Below are 13,315 nucleotides of genomic sequence, written 5' to 3'. Positions count from 1 at the left end.
CCTTACTTACTTTGTAAAGAATGGTAGAATTTCCACATTTATTCTGAAATTACTGCTCACTGATACCCCCTACACTATCCTTCTCCTGCTGGGCTGCCTCTTCGGAAGAAGCATACACTGACGACAGTGATGTCCAAGGCACTAGTTTTCTTAATGTAATCATGATTAAGTTCTGCATCCTTGGGTTATTCCTAAGAAACCTTACTTAATTTGATTTGGCATTCCTTAGGGAAGGCCCACTGATTGATTTTTTTTTTTCCTGTTAGATCCTCACATTTCTTTTGGCAGCATAAGCTTGGCTTTAATCTGGGGCTTCTGATAGATTTTAACAGTGTTTTCTGTACCTTCAAAAATGCCTTTGGAGCCAGGGATGTGGTTCCATGGCAGAATATTTTCCTAGCCTACAACTCAACCAGTGGGAGAAAAATATTTTAATTTCTCATGCTTAAAGAGATGCTGTACAAAGAGAGGAGGTGATTATAAAGCTTGGCCCTGGACCCAGTGTGCTGCTGAAATGATTATAATCTTTGTCATTCTTTATCCTCATCTGAGTATATAATACCCAGTGACAGGGGGAAAGCAAGGTGCCCAATGTTAAGTACCTTATTCTAGGCCTGCATTCTTGGTGTAAAGCTAGATTGCAGTACTCTTAGTAATAAGCTGGGACTTTCAGCTCTACATTTGTTCTTACTTCATAGTATTTCTTCTTTCCAATAGAAAAGAGATGGGTGTTCCACGGAGCAGAATTTATACTGCTTGCTGTTTCTATTAGTGATGATTGTGAACATATTTTTAGCTCCTTCTTGGTACCAGATCTTTCTCATAATATTTTGTGAATCTGTGTTATATTTTGGTAACATAAATAATTTTTAAAAATCATGTAAAAAAGATGATTAGGTCCAAAGAATTAAACTGTAGAAAACCCAGCAGCAGGTTGATTAAATGTTCTGACCCCAACACTGATGCTCAAAGGCATTGGTAGATGGATGTTTGTGGAACATCTGAAAAGTAGCAATGTCCCAGGATAGCTGAGGTCTGGAATGTGTAGTCACGTGATAAAATTTCTGCATACTTCAAAGAACTATGAGACTGTTGCCCAGGGTCAGATGGCAGGCCAGAACTGGAAGCAAAGGGAAAAAGAGATATAGGATTGTCAATAATAGAAAAAGAAATGACTACTTTCCAGTAAACTGAGGTCGTAGTACAGTACCTTTTATAAAATGTCAGCACATGGTATTTAAAACTCAAAGCTTCAGAGAGATGTTCAATTATCTTCTTTGCAGCATATTGCTCTGTGTGATCATTCAGGTAAGGTGGAGTGAGTAAGACTTAAGTGGACACATATTATCTTTGTCTCTTCAGTTCTTCAGCTAGTGTATAACTGGCCTTAAAAATGCCAGAATAGCCAGACAGTGGTGGTGCATGCCTTTAATCCCAGCACATGGGATCTACCTGTCTCCACTCTGTCTCCAGCATTGATGTTACAAGTGCATGCTGCCATGCATAGTTTATCCTGGAGATATAAACTCAGGTATTCATGCCTACACAGCAAGCTCCTTATCCACTGAGCCATCTCCTCAGCCCCTCAGAGAATATCTTACATCACAATAAATCATTAGGCTCCTGTTGATCAAAGTATTCTATTACAGGACTGATAGAATCATGCACATCCTGGTAGTTTTTCTGTGGAAATCATCTCCTCTTTAACAGAGAGCCTTTTTAGAATCTAGATTCAGTGGGACTCTGGTTTTTAGTGTATAGATGGCTGTATTTGAATGACAGCAAAGAGGCAATGATCTTGAGACCTCAAAGAGAGTATCATCTTCCCTCCCTTTCTTTTTTCCCTAAGTTTAATGGATTTCAAGAACAATTGAAGTCCTGGTGGGAGTAAGAGCTGCCACTTGCTTGAGCATGATCATGGAGAGATGTAGATTTCAGGGGAACACATATAGAAGGGGTTTTGTTGTAGGTAAACTTTCTCAGATCAATTGTATAGTTCAAGCTATAGAATCGTTGACTTTAGATTTGGCAGACGTAGAAGCAATTTGGATGAACAATAAAGGCAGTAGAAGAGTTGTTCATCTTTTCTTGACATCTTTGCAGGGACTTTCTACTTGAGATCATCCAGTAAGCTCACTAGCCTGGAAGCTCCGAGGGTGGGAACTGGCAGAGTCCTGCTTTCTAATCAAACCATAGCCTGTGACACTGAGCCTGGGCCGCCTTCTCCCAACTCTAACTTTTGCAAAGTGCTACTTATTATCTATCGTTTCATTGAGCTTTGGTCATGGGCCTCAGAATAAAGGAACTTGCTAAATTAAATCACAATTTTCAGTACTTCCTAGTCTCTAGGTTCAGTTTTTACATGTGAGAGAGACAACAAGGTAGTAACTGATTAAGGAGATTCTGAGACCTTGTAAGGACCTAAGGGTTTCTTACAATGATAACATCCTAAAAAAGCTAACCCATAGTAGGCATTTTACATGGTCAGTTTTCATCTTATCCCATTCTACCCTTTTGCTTAGCAAAAGGTATCTGATTCCGCTATGGGAAATATTAAAAAATGAGAACCTGCCAACTCTCCATGCTCCTGCTCCTCTCATCCTGCTAATTCTCCGGTAGGACCAGACCATGCTCCCAGGCTCCAGCTGCCAGTAACTCTCTTCAGCTAGTCCTCATAGTGTCTGGCTCTCTTATTCCTGGATAGTGGTCCCTCTCCGCCATTGGCGGTTCCACATTCCAGTAACCAAGTAAATCAAAACTCTTAAACCTTATAATTAACCAATCAGATATATGTATCAATAAATTCTCATTTAAAGGATGCCAATACAATAATTTCAGAGCCAATAATAAAAATAATAACAACAATAATAATGATAAAAACTTTATCGCAATTATTCTAACCTTATGATATCATAACTACCTGTGACTGGTAAAAGTCACATTGGTTCACATTCATTGTCATCTTGCCTTCTCCTTTCTCCAACTGAGATGCTCTCTGTCTCTGCAACTCTTAGCTCTGCCTCCCTCTTCTCTGTTCAATCACAGGCCTCTTCTGCACTAATGTAATTGGACAGGGAAAATTCTGTGACATGATTCCGAGTGGTCTCCCACTGGTGATCTGTTTAGAAAGGGGACTAGACCAATTGTGATCACAGGATTTGATGAGGGCCTTGTTTTAGGTCTTTAAAGGAACATTGAGTATAATTTGGACATCTTGTGCAGGAAACTCCCTTAGACTTACTGTTGGCTTTCCTACAGCTGTGGTGGCAATGCAGTGGTTATGAAGAGTAAGCACATTAGGTGGTGGTGTCATGCTGGGAAGAAGGGAAAGGCAGGCTTCTGTCAGCATGCATTAGCATCAACTAAGACTTCTAACCCAAAACAACTGGCAGAAAAGTGAAAACTTGAGTCAGAATTTGAGTCTCACTGTTGTGTGGTCTACATGAAAACAATCAGGCAGAATGAGTTCCATTAGTCTTGGGATGTGTGCATGTATGTGTGCACATGTGTACGCATGTGTGTGTATTTCTTCCAACTTTGTTTAAAAACCATGTAAGGAATTTTTTTTAATTACTATCTGCCATCTACTTATAATGTTTCATGTGAAAACCACTTGTGTGTGTGTGTGTGTGTGTGTGTGTGTGTGTGTGTGTGTGTGTGTAAAATGCCCAGGGCCAGGACTTGAGCTGGGTGAGTCCTCTGCCTACTGTTTTGGAGAGATTGGTGACACCCTGAAACAGAAGAGCTCTTTTCTCTATCATTTTCTCCCATCCCAGAATGTTTCTACTTTGAAGAAGGAGCCTCTCTCCCCGAATACTCTCTGGTCAGAACCTTCACTTCAGGGAACATAGAGTTTCAGGTTGACTTTAGAGTATTAGTTCACTTGAAATAGAGACTAAGTCACCTTCACACATAGGCTAGGAGCAGTCCAGTGATGGTTCTCCAAAAAAGGGATTCTAAACTTAGGGAGGAAAAGTTAAGTTCTAAGCTAAGTTCTGGAGCAGTCAGTGGTATCCTGTTAGTGGTATACAAGGGTCCTGTCATACTACTGGGAGTGGGTTTTGTGGACATTCTATAGCCTAAATTGAGAAAAAGTTCATAGATATGTGTCACAGTATCTTCTATCAATATTATTTTGAAATGGGAAATTTCTCTTCATAGTGCAAAAAAATATTGATGAATATGAAATGTCGTGGTGATAGGAGTTTAGTAACTTAAGGTTGAATCTTCGAGTCTGCACTACACTAGATATCTAAAGAAATGTGTGTGTGCGCATGTGTGTGTGTGTATAGTAGTAGTAGATGCATATGAACACACATGATCAAAATCACCATAGAACCTGCGAGGCTTAAAAATGGCCACTTATTTTTCCCTGCTTCTTCAAACTCTTTTTAATTTTTCTTTCCTACTGCTTGGCTAAATAATAGATTCTGTATAAACACCAAGAAGTAATTTCAGATTGTATGTTATATATACTGTAATATTTTTACTAATAAGCAAATTAGTAAGTATATACTGTAACAGCAAAATTAATTCATCATTTAAAGGATTGTTTCTAAGCCTTTATGTCTCAGTCCTCACAGGGGGCACATACCAAATATTCTGCATATTAGATATTTGCATTATGATCAATAACAGTAGCAAAATTACATTTATGAAGTAGCAATGAAATAACTTTATACTTGGGGTCACTGCAGCATGAGAAACTCTACTAAAAATAGAGTTGCAGCATTAGCAAGTTTGGAACCACTAATCTAAAAGGTAATCGGCAACAGAAAAATGCACATTCTTACAGAGAAGCAATTTGACATGTGAATTTTTCAAAAGAGTGTCTAGTGTAAAAATCTGATTTATGTCCAAGTATGAAAATATTGTATTATAAAATGATTTTTCTCATTATTTTGGATGTTATATTTTCTTTTCTATACCTTTATAAATGACTACTAATTCAGTATACGATATGTGTTTACTTTTGTAGTTAAAACAGAGCCAATGAGCAGCAGCGAAATAGCTTCAACTGCAGCAGACGGGTCTTTAGACAGTTTCTCAGGTTCAGGTAAGGAACAAAAATGAGATTTTCCAATTCGCACTAAGCATTGTTTTTCTGAGCTTATTATACGGCTATGTGTGTTTATGTAAGTGAGTATTTGCAGATACAGATGGCAGACACAGCTTTCCTCCAAATAGCAAATGAACAGCCCCAGGCTTTATATCCCCTCTGATGTGTTTGCAAGTAACATTAGTCTCCAAAGAGGAAATCAAATGGACTTTGCTTCTCCTCTCTTCAACAAAATTAACTATATGTGAATGATACTTCTCCGTTTATTTGTATCATTGTTTTTCTGATCATGCAAGTCTGCGTAGGCAAAATTTGACTCTTGAAAGCATCCTAAGTAGACTTAGTAGCATCAAGTGTGACTCTCATCTGAAGGGGGTCTATGTTAGGTTGATTCTGGGAAACAGTGTGGGATTCCTAGGTTTTCCTTACTTCCACACTAACACATCCTCTAGAAAGCAGCACACACACTTCATGTCTGTCAGAATGGAAATACTCCGAAGAACTTGATGGTAGCATAACCTCCTGTGAGACCTTTGCCACACACTTGCCATGATACCCAGAGTGGATTATTTTATGAAAAATGATTTCTGTCAGAAGCACTCTTTAAGTTGTATACCTCTGTTGTATTGTCTGCTGTAATTTTAAGGTCTGCTCTGTTTTTAAGATCTGTATTTTAGAAATACTCTGCCTTCTCAGATTTATGACTGATGATCAAGTTCTTAGAATCATATATTTACAACATACCACAATGGAAATGAACTTACATGCAGATATAAAATTAATTATGCATGCACAATTTTGGTACTAATGATATTAGGTGGGAACAATAAGAAAATAACAGAGTGCATTATGTCAGTTTCTTCTTTCAAAACACATATGATGGCATATGGCTCCTCCCAGGCAATGTGATTTGAGCCATCATAAATTCATAGATATATGAAAATGGTCCCAGTTCAGGGCTTAATGGGATTAACAACTGAAAAATTATCCTAGTGGTTTGACAGTAGCAGAGGGAAAAACCAAGGTTGAAGAGCATCCACATGGGGATCTGGCAGAGATCAGGCCAAGATAGACTATTAGAAAGACATCCCAGACTAGATGGTTACACTTGGATCTGGGAAAAAAAGAGTAAAAGCTCACATGGAACAATGAGGGTGGGGGTGGTGGACACTGACTGGTTGGTTACCATATTGGAGGGGTGCATAGCATGGAGGACATGAAGCTGTGGAAGTTGGCAATGCCATTACCAATGGGTACTTTGTGGGCAATGTGGATGTACTACAGAGGGAGTGCTTTCAGAGTCAAAGGAGACCAGCAAGTTTTGCCTGGAGTTGTTTTAGGCTCTATGCAATGGGAGACACCAAAGGACAGGCTGACACTTACGTTAATTATTTATAGTTATGAATCCAAGAGAGAAGCCAGTTTTAAAGTTTTTCATTAATTTGATTAAGAAATATTGAAAAATTGCAGAAAAATTTTGGAAATTGGAATGGGAACATGAGGGATGCGATACTTTTATGATGTAAAGTTTAAGCCATCTATGACCAATGGCCTTTGGGTCAGTCAAGCAAGACATAGAGAAGTAGATATAGGCACACATGTAACATGTCTTGCCCTATAATTCAGGGTATGTTGGACGAGAGTACCAACTCCCTGAAGGTGCCAGATATATTAAACACCAAAGCTCAAAAAGTTTGCAGGTTGAAACTTTGGAGTACACAGGATGGTAAAGTTGGAATTTATTAACGTTGAAGCCAGAAGCCAGAAACACCCCTACACACACACACAAAGCATACATAATACCTTGCCACAGAGATGATTAAAGATAATGTTTGAGTATTGAACTAGAAATAAAAGCAGAGAAGAATTTAAAAGAAGCACTGTCTATATGGCAGATTCATTCCTACACAGCTATTATACACGTGTGTAAATATGAACATGCATAAATACCTATATACAATGTATATGTAGAAAAACACACACACACACACACACATACACACACACATACTCACACCCCAAACAAACAAAATGGTGACCTGATAAAATCTTAGTTCTATGAAGTGAAAGGGCAGCGTCTATAGAATTCGATCTTGGAAATCTATGGTGATGCATAGCTTTAGTCCCAATACTCAGAGCCAGAGGCAGGCAGAGCTCTGAGTTCAAGGCCAGCCAGGTCTACAGAGTGAGTTTCAGGACAACCAGGGCTATACAGAGAAAGTCTGTCTCACAAAACCAAAATAAAATAAAATAATAAAAAATAAAATAAAAGAGTACTATCTTTAGTGTGAGCATGGTTTTATTTTTAAAGAAAAGCAATTTCTTTCTTTCCTTTTTTTTTTTTTTAAAGATTTATTTTATTTATACGAGTACACTGTAACCATCTTCAGACACACCAGAAGAGGGCATCTGATCCCATTATAGATGGCTGTGAGCCACCATGAGGTTGCTGGGAATTGAACTCAGGACTTCTAGAAGAGCAGTCAGTGCTCTTAACCACTGAGCCATCTCTCTAGTCCAAAAGGCAATTTCTTTGCAAGAATGTGTTTCTATATATGAGAACAAAAATGGTGTTTGTGTCTGGGTAGCAGGATACATTTTTGAATTTTTTTTCTGCTATTGTCTATTTTCTAGAGTTTCTTTATTAGATATGTGTGTGTGTGTGTGTGTGTGTGTGTGTGGCACTTATAGATTTAAAAAGTAGTATTATTAAATCACAAAGTTAAACAGTCTTACTAGAGGAGGGTAACAGAATTTCAGAATTTGAAGAGATTCTGCCCCTTGTTAGCTTTGTATTTTCAATACCGGTGGCAAACCATTCATCTTTGCTCGGTAAAGTAAAACATGAATCCGTGAATCGTGAATTCAGTCTGTGCTTTCCTCTGAAGTGAGGATTAGTGAGACCTGTGGATTTGCAGAGTTGGAGGAGACCGAGAACATGCTATGGAGAATAGGAACGCATGAGGGGGCAGCTTAGAAATGTAAAAGAGGGCAGACATACAGTCAGAGGTCCAAACAAAGCTGGAGCTCTTGAACATGGACTATGTATTCACCCAGTAAGTGTTCCCTTTAAAGCAATGGTTCTCAACCTGTTGGTTGCAACCTCTTTAGGGGTCACATGTCATATACATGTCATAACAGATATTTACATCATGATTTCTAACAGAGGCAGAATTACAGTTATGAAGTAATAATGAAACAATTTTATGGCTGGGGGTCACCGCGACCTGAGGAACTGTATTAAAGGGTCTCAGTGTTAGGAAGGTTGAGAGCCATTGCTTTAAGGCTTAGCAACCCAGGTTTCCAATCAGAGAAAAGAAAAGTCCTACAAGGCAGGGGGTCTATCGTGAAGAACATCCAGGACAAACATAAAATGGACAATGTGTATAGGAGTCCTGAAGTCCAGGCTGGTTGCATTGTATCAGAAACAGCTGGGTATGAAAGCCTTGGCCTCCTTGAGTCCTCTGCCGAGGAATTCAGTTATTCCTTGAGTAATGTGAGTGGCTGCAAGATTGTGAGCTATAGAGGGATGTGGAGTGACTTCCCTGAAGCACTGTCTTTGTGGTGGCAGGAGAGAGGGAGGGTAGAGTGTGATGGAGGCTGTCCCTAAGTGTCCACATGGCTGCTGTAGTCATCTCAGTGTGACATGGTGAGAAGGTGAAGCAGGGCTTATGTCCTGGAAGAGGGCTGGGTGTGCAACACATGTCTAGATCCTCAGGCTGCTTTAGGGCTGGGCATGTAAGCCATGGCTAGATAAACAGGCTGCTTTAGGATTTGGGTGAATGGAAGAAGGACATGAGATGGTGACTGAGGTTTCCAGTTTCCATGGAGACATGAGAGGAGTGTGTGCCTTGATGGTAAGATGACATAGGAGATGGGTTCAAAGGTTGGTGTGCTTGTGTCCCCAAACCCCATCTTCAAAGATGTTCCTTCTATGTATTCTGAAGACCTTGTATGTAAACCATGGGTCAAAAATTCTACCACTTTCTGGACAGCTAGTGATTGTGCTTATTATAGAGGCGAGGCTGGGGAGATAGCTCATGCATTAAATAACTGTGTGCAATGATGAAGACTTATGTTTGATCCCATAACCCACCTTAAAAAGCCAGCCATTATGACGCATGCTTGTATTCTTAGTCCTGGAAAGATAGAGTCAAGCTGCCCCTTGGGATTCACTGGCCACTCAGCCTAATCTGTGACTTCCAAGCATGTCAGAGACCCTGTCTCAAAAAATAAAGTGATCAGTATCTGAGAACAGATACCCAAGGTTAGCCTCTATCCTTTGCACACATGTACACATATACCATGTCAATAACAGAAAGAAGGGCAAGGTTGGGGACAAATGGGTGGTGAGAATCAGAGAAGATTCTTTATTCATATAAACATTGTATTAACCACTTCCTGTGAATCATCTCACTTAGTCTTCACAAGGCTCCTATGAGACCTAGCATTCAACCTCATTAGTGGAGGCTGGGGGTGAAGGACTTGAGACCACATATGAGATTTGGGACTTGATTTGAGCTGAAGTTAAATTCTGATTCAGGTTCTATACTTAGATTCCACACCCTGTAGCTCCCAGTTCTCATTACTTTCATGTGCATGTGCGCTCATGTACACACACACACACACACACACACACACACACACACACACAGACATACACACACAAAATGCATATACTTGGAAAGCACATTTCACAGACTTACTATATGATAGTTGTACTGGCTAGTTTTGGGTCAACTTGACACAGCTGGAGTTATCACAGAAAAAGGAGCTTCAGTTGAGAAAATGCCTCTATGAGATCCAACTGTAAGGCATTTTCTCAATTAGTGATCAAGGGGGAAAGGCCCCTTGTGGGTGGGGCCATCTGTGGGCTGGTAGTCTTGGTTTTATAAGAGAGCAGGCTAAGCAAGCCAGGGGAAGCAAGCCAGGGGAAGAACATCCCTCCATGGCCTCTGTATCAGCTCCTGCTTCCTGACCTGTTTGAGTTCCAGTCCTGACTTCCTTGGTGATAAACAGCAGTATGGAATTGTAAGCTGAATAAACCCTTTCCTCCCCAACTTGTTTCTTGGTCATGATGTTTGTGCAGGAATAGAAACCCTGACTAAGACAAATTGGTACCAGCAGAGTGGGGTATTCCTGTGACAACCTGACCATGTTTTGGGGAGGACTGTGGAAGGACTTTGGAACTTTGGGCTTGAAGATCCATTCGTTGTTAAGAGCTCTGTCAGATGTTCTGTAGGAGCTTGGAAGATAATGTTGAGAACAGTGCAGAAGATGGAGGTCTGGCTTGTGAAATTTCAGAGGGAAAATTAAAGACTCTTTTCAGGGCCATTGCTGTTTTGATTGTGAAGATACTGTAGTTCTGGTTAGCTGGGGCTGAAGAATCAGCTGTGATTAACAAGATACCAGAACTACTAAAGCAAAAACTTTGCATTACTGGGACTATTGATGCTGGTTAGCTGGAGCTAAGAAATTAGCAGTGATTAAGAAGAGACCAGCGTCATTGAGGTGACATCTCCTGGGAAGTGTTTTCTGAGAGCACAGAGGCTGTGTTCCAGTGATAGCCAAGGTTGTACCTTGTGCTGTGGCTGGACTTGGTAATGTGTAAGGGTCACCCAGGTGGTACTGGTTTTGAAGGCATGAAGGTGTCACGCAGAGCAGCTGAGGCTCAGCACTGTGAGAGGCCATGGAAGGCCATTGGTGAAGGTGTAGCTTCAGTTGCAATTGACGGCCCAGGACTGAAGGGGTTATGCAGTGTTTTGGAGATGCCAGTACCATGAGATGACCACCAAGAGCAGCAGCAGTGGAGTACAGGCATCTGGAGCCTAGAGGATGACATGTGTGCTACAAAGGGCATGGCTGGAGAAGTGACCCAAGCCCTTGGAGGAGCCCAGAAGATCATGAGTTGGATCCCAGACATTGGATGGTTAGATTGATTTTTTGCTTTTGATTGTGACTGTGCCCTGATATTTTCCCTCTTGAAGGAAGAAACTATTTTAGTGGAGCCCACAGTTAAGAGACTTTTAATTGTAAAAAGGCTTTGGATTTTAAAAGATATTGGACATTTTAAAGGGATTGACTTTTAATATGTAAATACTGTGGGACATTTAAAGTTGTTTAGATCTTGGGGATGAATAAGAATTTAAGGGTTGAGGCTTACTAGTGATGTGTTTGTGTGTCAAGTTGACAAGAGGTCAATTGTACTGGCTAGTTTGTGTCAACTTGACACAGCTGGAGTTATCACAGAGAAAAGGCGCTTCAGTTGAGAAAATGCCTCCATGAGATCTAACTGTAAGGCATTTTCTCAATTAGTGATCAAGGGGGAAAGGCCCCTTGTGGGTGGGGCCATCTGTGGGCTGGTAGTCTTGGTTTTATAAGAGAGCAGGCTGAGCAAGCCAGGGGAAGCAAGCCAGGGGAAGAACATCCCTCCATGGCCTCTGTATCAGCTCCTGCTTCCTGACCTGTTTGAGTTCCAGTCCTGACTTCCTTGGTGATAAACAGCAGTATGGAATTGTAAGCTGAATAAACCCTTTCCTCCCCAACTTGCTTCTTGGTCATGATGTTTGTGCAGGAATAGAAACCCTGACTAAGACAGTAGCCAACTGTATCTCCCAGTGGTTTCTTTGTTTTAAGGAACGGTGACCCAGGAGTTGGAAAGCAGGCCTAGATCTAGAAAAGAGTAAAGGGTGTCTCTGCAGTTTCCGTTAGTAGGTGGCTTTTGGCATTTGTTTTATAAACAACTATTTTGAACTCTGATTGTTCAGGGGAGGTAGTTCTTCTCAGCCACCTGCAGACACTGTCTACTTTGTCCTTGTCCTTATTTAATGCCTAGAGAAGAAGGGGAGTGGAAGAGCTTGTCCCTACAGGTGTCAAGACACCTACTTGTCCCAGACAAGTGTCAGGAATCCCTCATAGTCTCAGTGTTTGGTTACCACTTCCTCCCTCCAGAAACTGGACCATTTCCCAAAACTTCCCATGAGGAGGACAGGGCTTATCTTGCTATGATTGCTTCTGCTGCATCTTGCCAGGGCCTTGGGACCAAGTAGGTATTCAGTAAGTACTCAAAGCTATGGCATGTGAACCAGTTTGTCCTACAACCCCTTTCATGTGGATTCTGTCCCTTCTAAGGTGACAGCAATGGTGGAAATCTGGTAGTGTGTGTGGCTAGAATGTACGCAGATCTGCTGGTTGTCCTTAGAACCAGTCTTAGTTATCTGGATGGAGCAGGATAGCTCATCTCTCCTGAGATTCTAACCAAAATCTCCTCCTCTTCTAATTACCCATTGGGAAATGAAGTGTGACCCGCATAAATGCATTGTGAGACAAATGAGAAAGCATGTGACGCTCTGAGTGCATGAGCATGACATTGAGAGTGGGATGCAGACGTTACGTGACAGAGCCCCTGATGGCAGTGACAATTAATAGGAGAAGAAAGCAGCCATGCCACAGTCTATAAGAACTGCATCCACACTATGCATTTTAGTCAAAGGGCATTGGGAGATTTGAAGGGGAAAATATGTAGTCACAAATAAATGCGTGTTGTTTTACACAGGTAAATTGTCCTACTTAAAACAACAGCCAACTTTTAAAACTCTTCTACTACTGAATATGGGTTTTTGCTTTTTGAATGAGTATTGAAGAGCATTTGATAGAAGCCTGGTAAATTTTTGAAACAACCAGAGTCAAGAGAATCTGCTTAAAAGAAAGTGAGTTTAGCTTTAATGCTGACTGCTTCCTTAAGGAGGAAAAATATTTGCTTGAACATCCAAGAAGAATACAACTAAGAGAACAGGAACACAGGGCAGCCCAAGAACAAACAGGCTTTGCGTGCAACCTGAGACATTATAGACATTTGGGGATGCAGATTTACTAAACTGCATTGTTAAATCAACACAGGCAAATGTGACTGACTCCATTTGCCTCGCCAGAGAGATTAGACCATGCTTCTTGCTAATACATGCTGAGGTTTGTGTGTTCCTGCTGTGTATGGACAATCGGCGGCAGGGGACCTATCAGTTTCCTACCTCTGATTCATCCCGGCTTTCCTCTGGGAGACAGCAGTCTACCACCAAAGCACTTTGAAGAGTATTTATGGCTGTATCTTCGGTTTTAAAAAGTTTATTTAAAATCAGAACCATTCAATCAGCATGTATGTGCCCGTCTTTTTAAAGGATCGTATTTATTTTAGCTGTATGGGTGGGTTACCTGCATGTGTCTCTATACCATGTGTGTACATGGCCTGAGGAGGTCACA

General features: G+C 40.8%; 1 protein-coding gene across 9 annotated transcripts in view; it reads left to right on the top strand.

The window, feature by feature from the left end:
- Eya1 (EYA transcriptional coactivator and phosphatase 1) overlaps window positions 1-13,315 on the top strand; it is a 142,342-nt gene that overhangs the window by 22,770 nt on the left and 106,257 nt on the right. For 7 of the 9 annotated variants that reach the window (XM_085835710.1, XM_085835709.1, XM_021155483.2 and 4 more), the window contains one exon: window positions 4,979-5,056. In XM_085835710.1, the coding sequence (XP_085691836.1) occupies window positions 4,979-5,056 (78 nt within the window). Of the gene's footprint in view, window positions 1-4,978; window positions 5,057-13,315 lie in introns of those variants that run through there. The other 2 variants (XM_085835725.1, XM_085835723.1) reach the window with 2 other exon arrangements.

Source organism: Mus caroli, unplaced genomic scaffold (assembly GCF_978045245.1).
Source record: "Mus caroli unplaced genomic scaffold, Mus_caroli_1 scaffold_1, whole genome shotgun sequence".
NCBI classification, from domain to species: domain Eukaryota; kingdom Metazoa; phylum Chordata; class Mammalia; order Rodentia; family Muridae; genus Mus; species Mus caroli.
The sequence above is the reverse complement of the archived record's forward strand: the minus strand, read 5'-3'. Positions and strand labels throughout refer to the sequence as shown.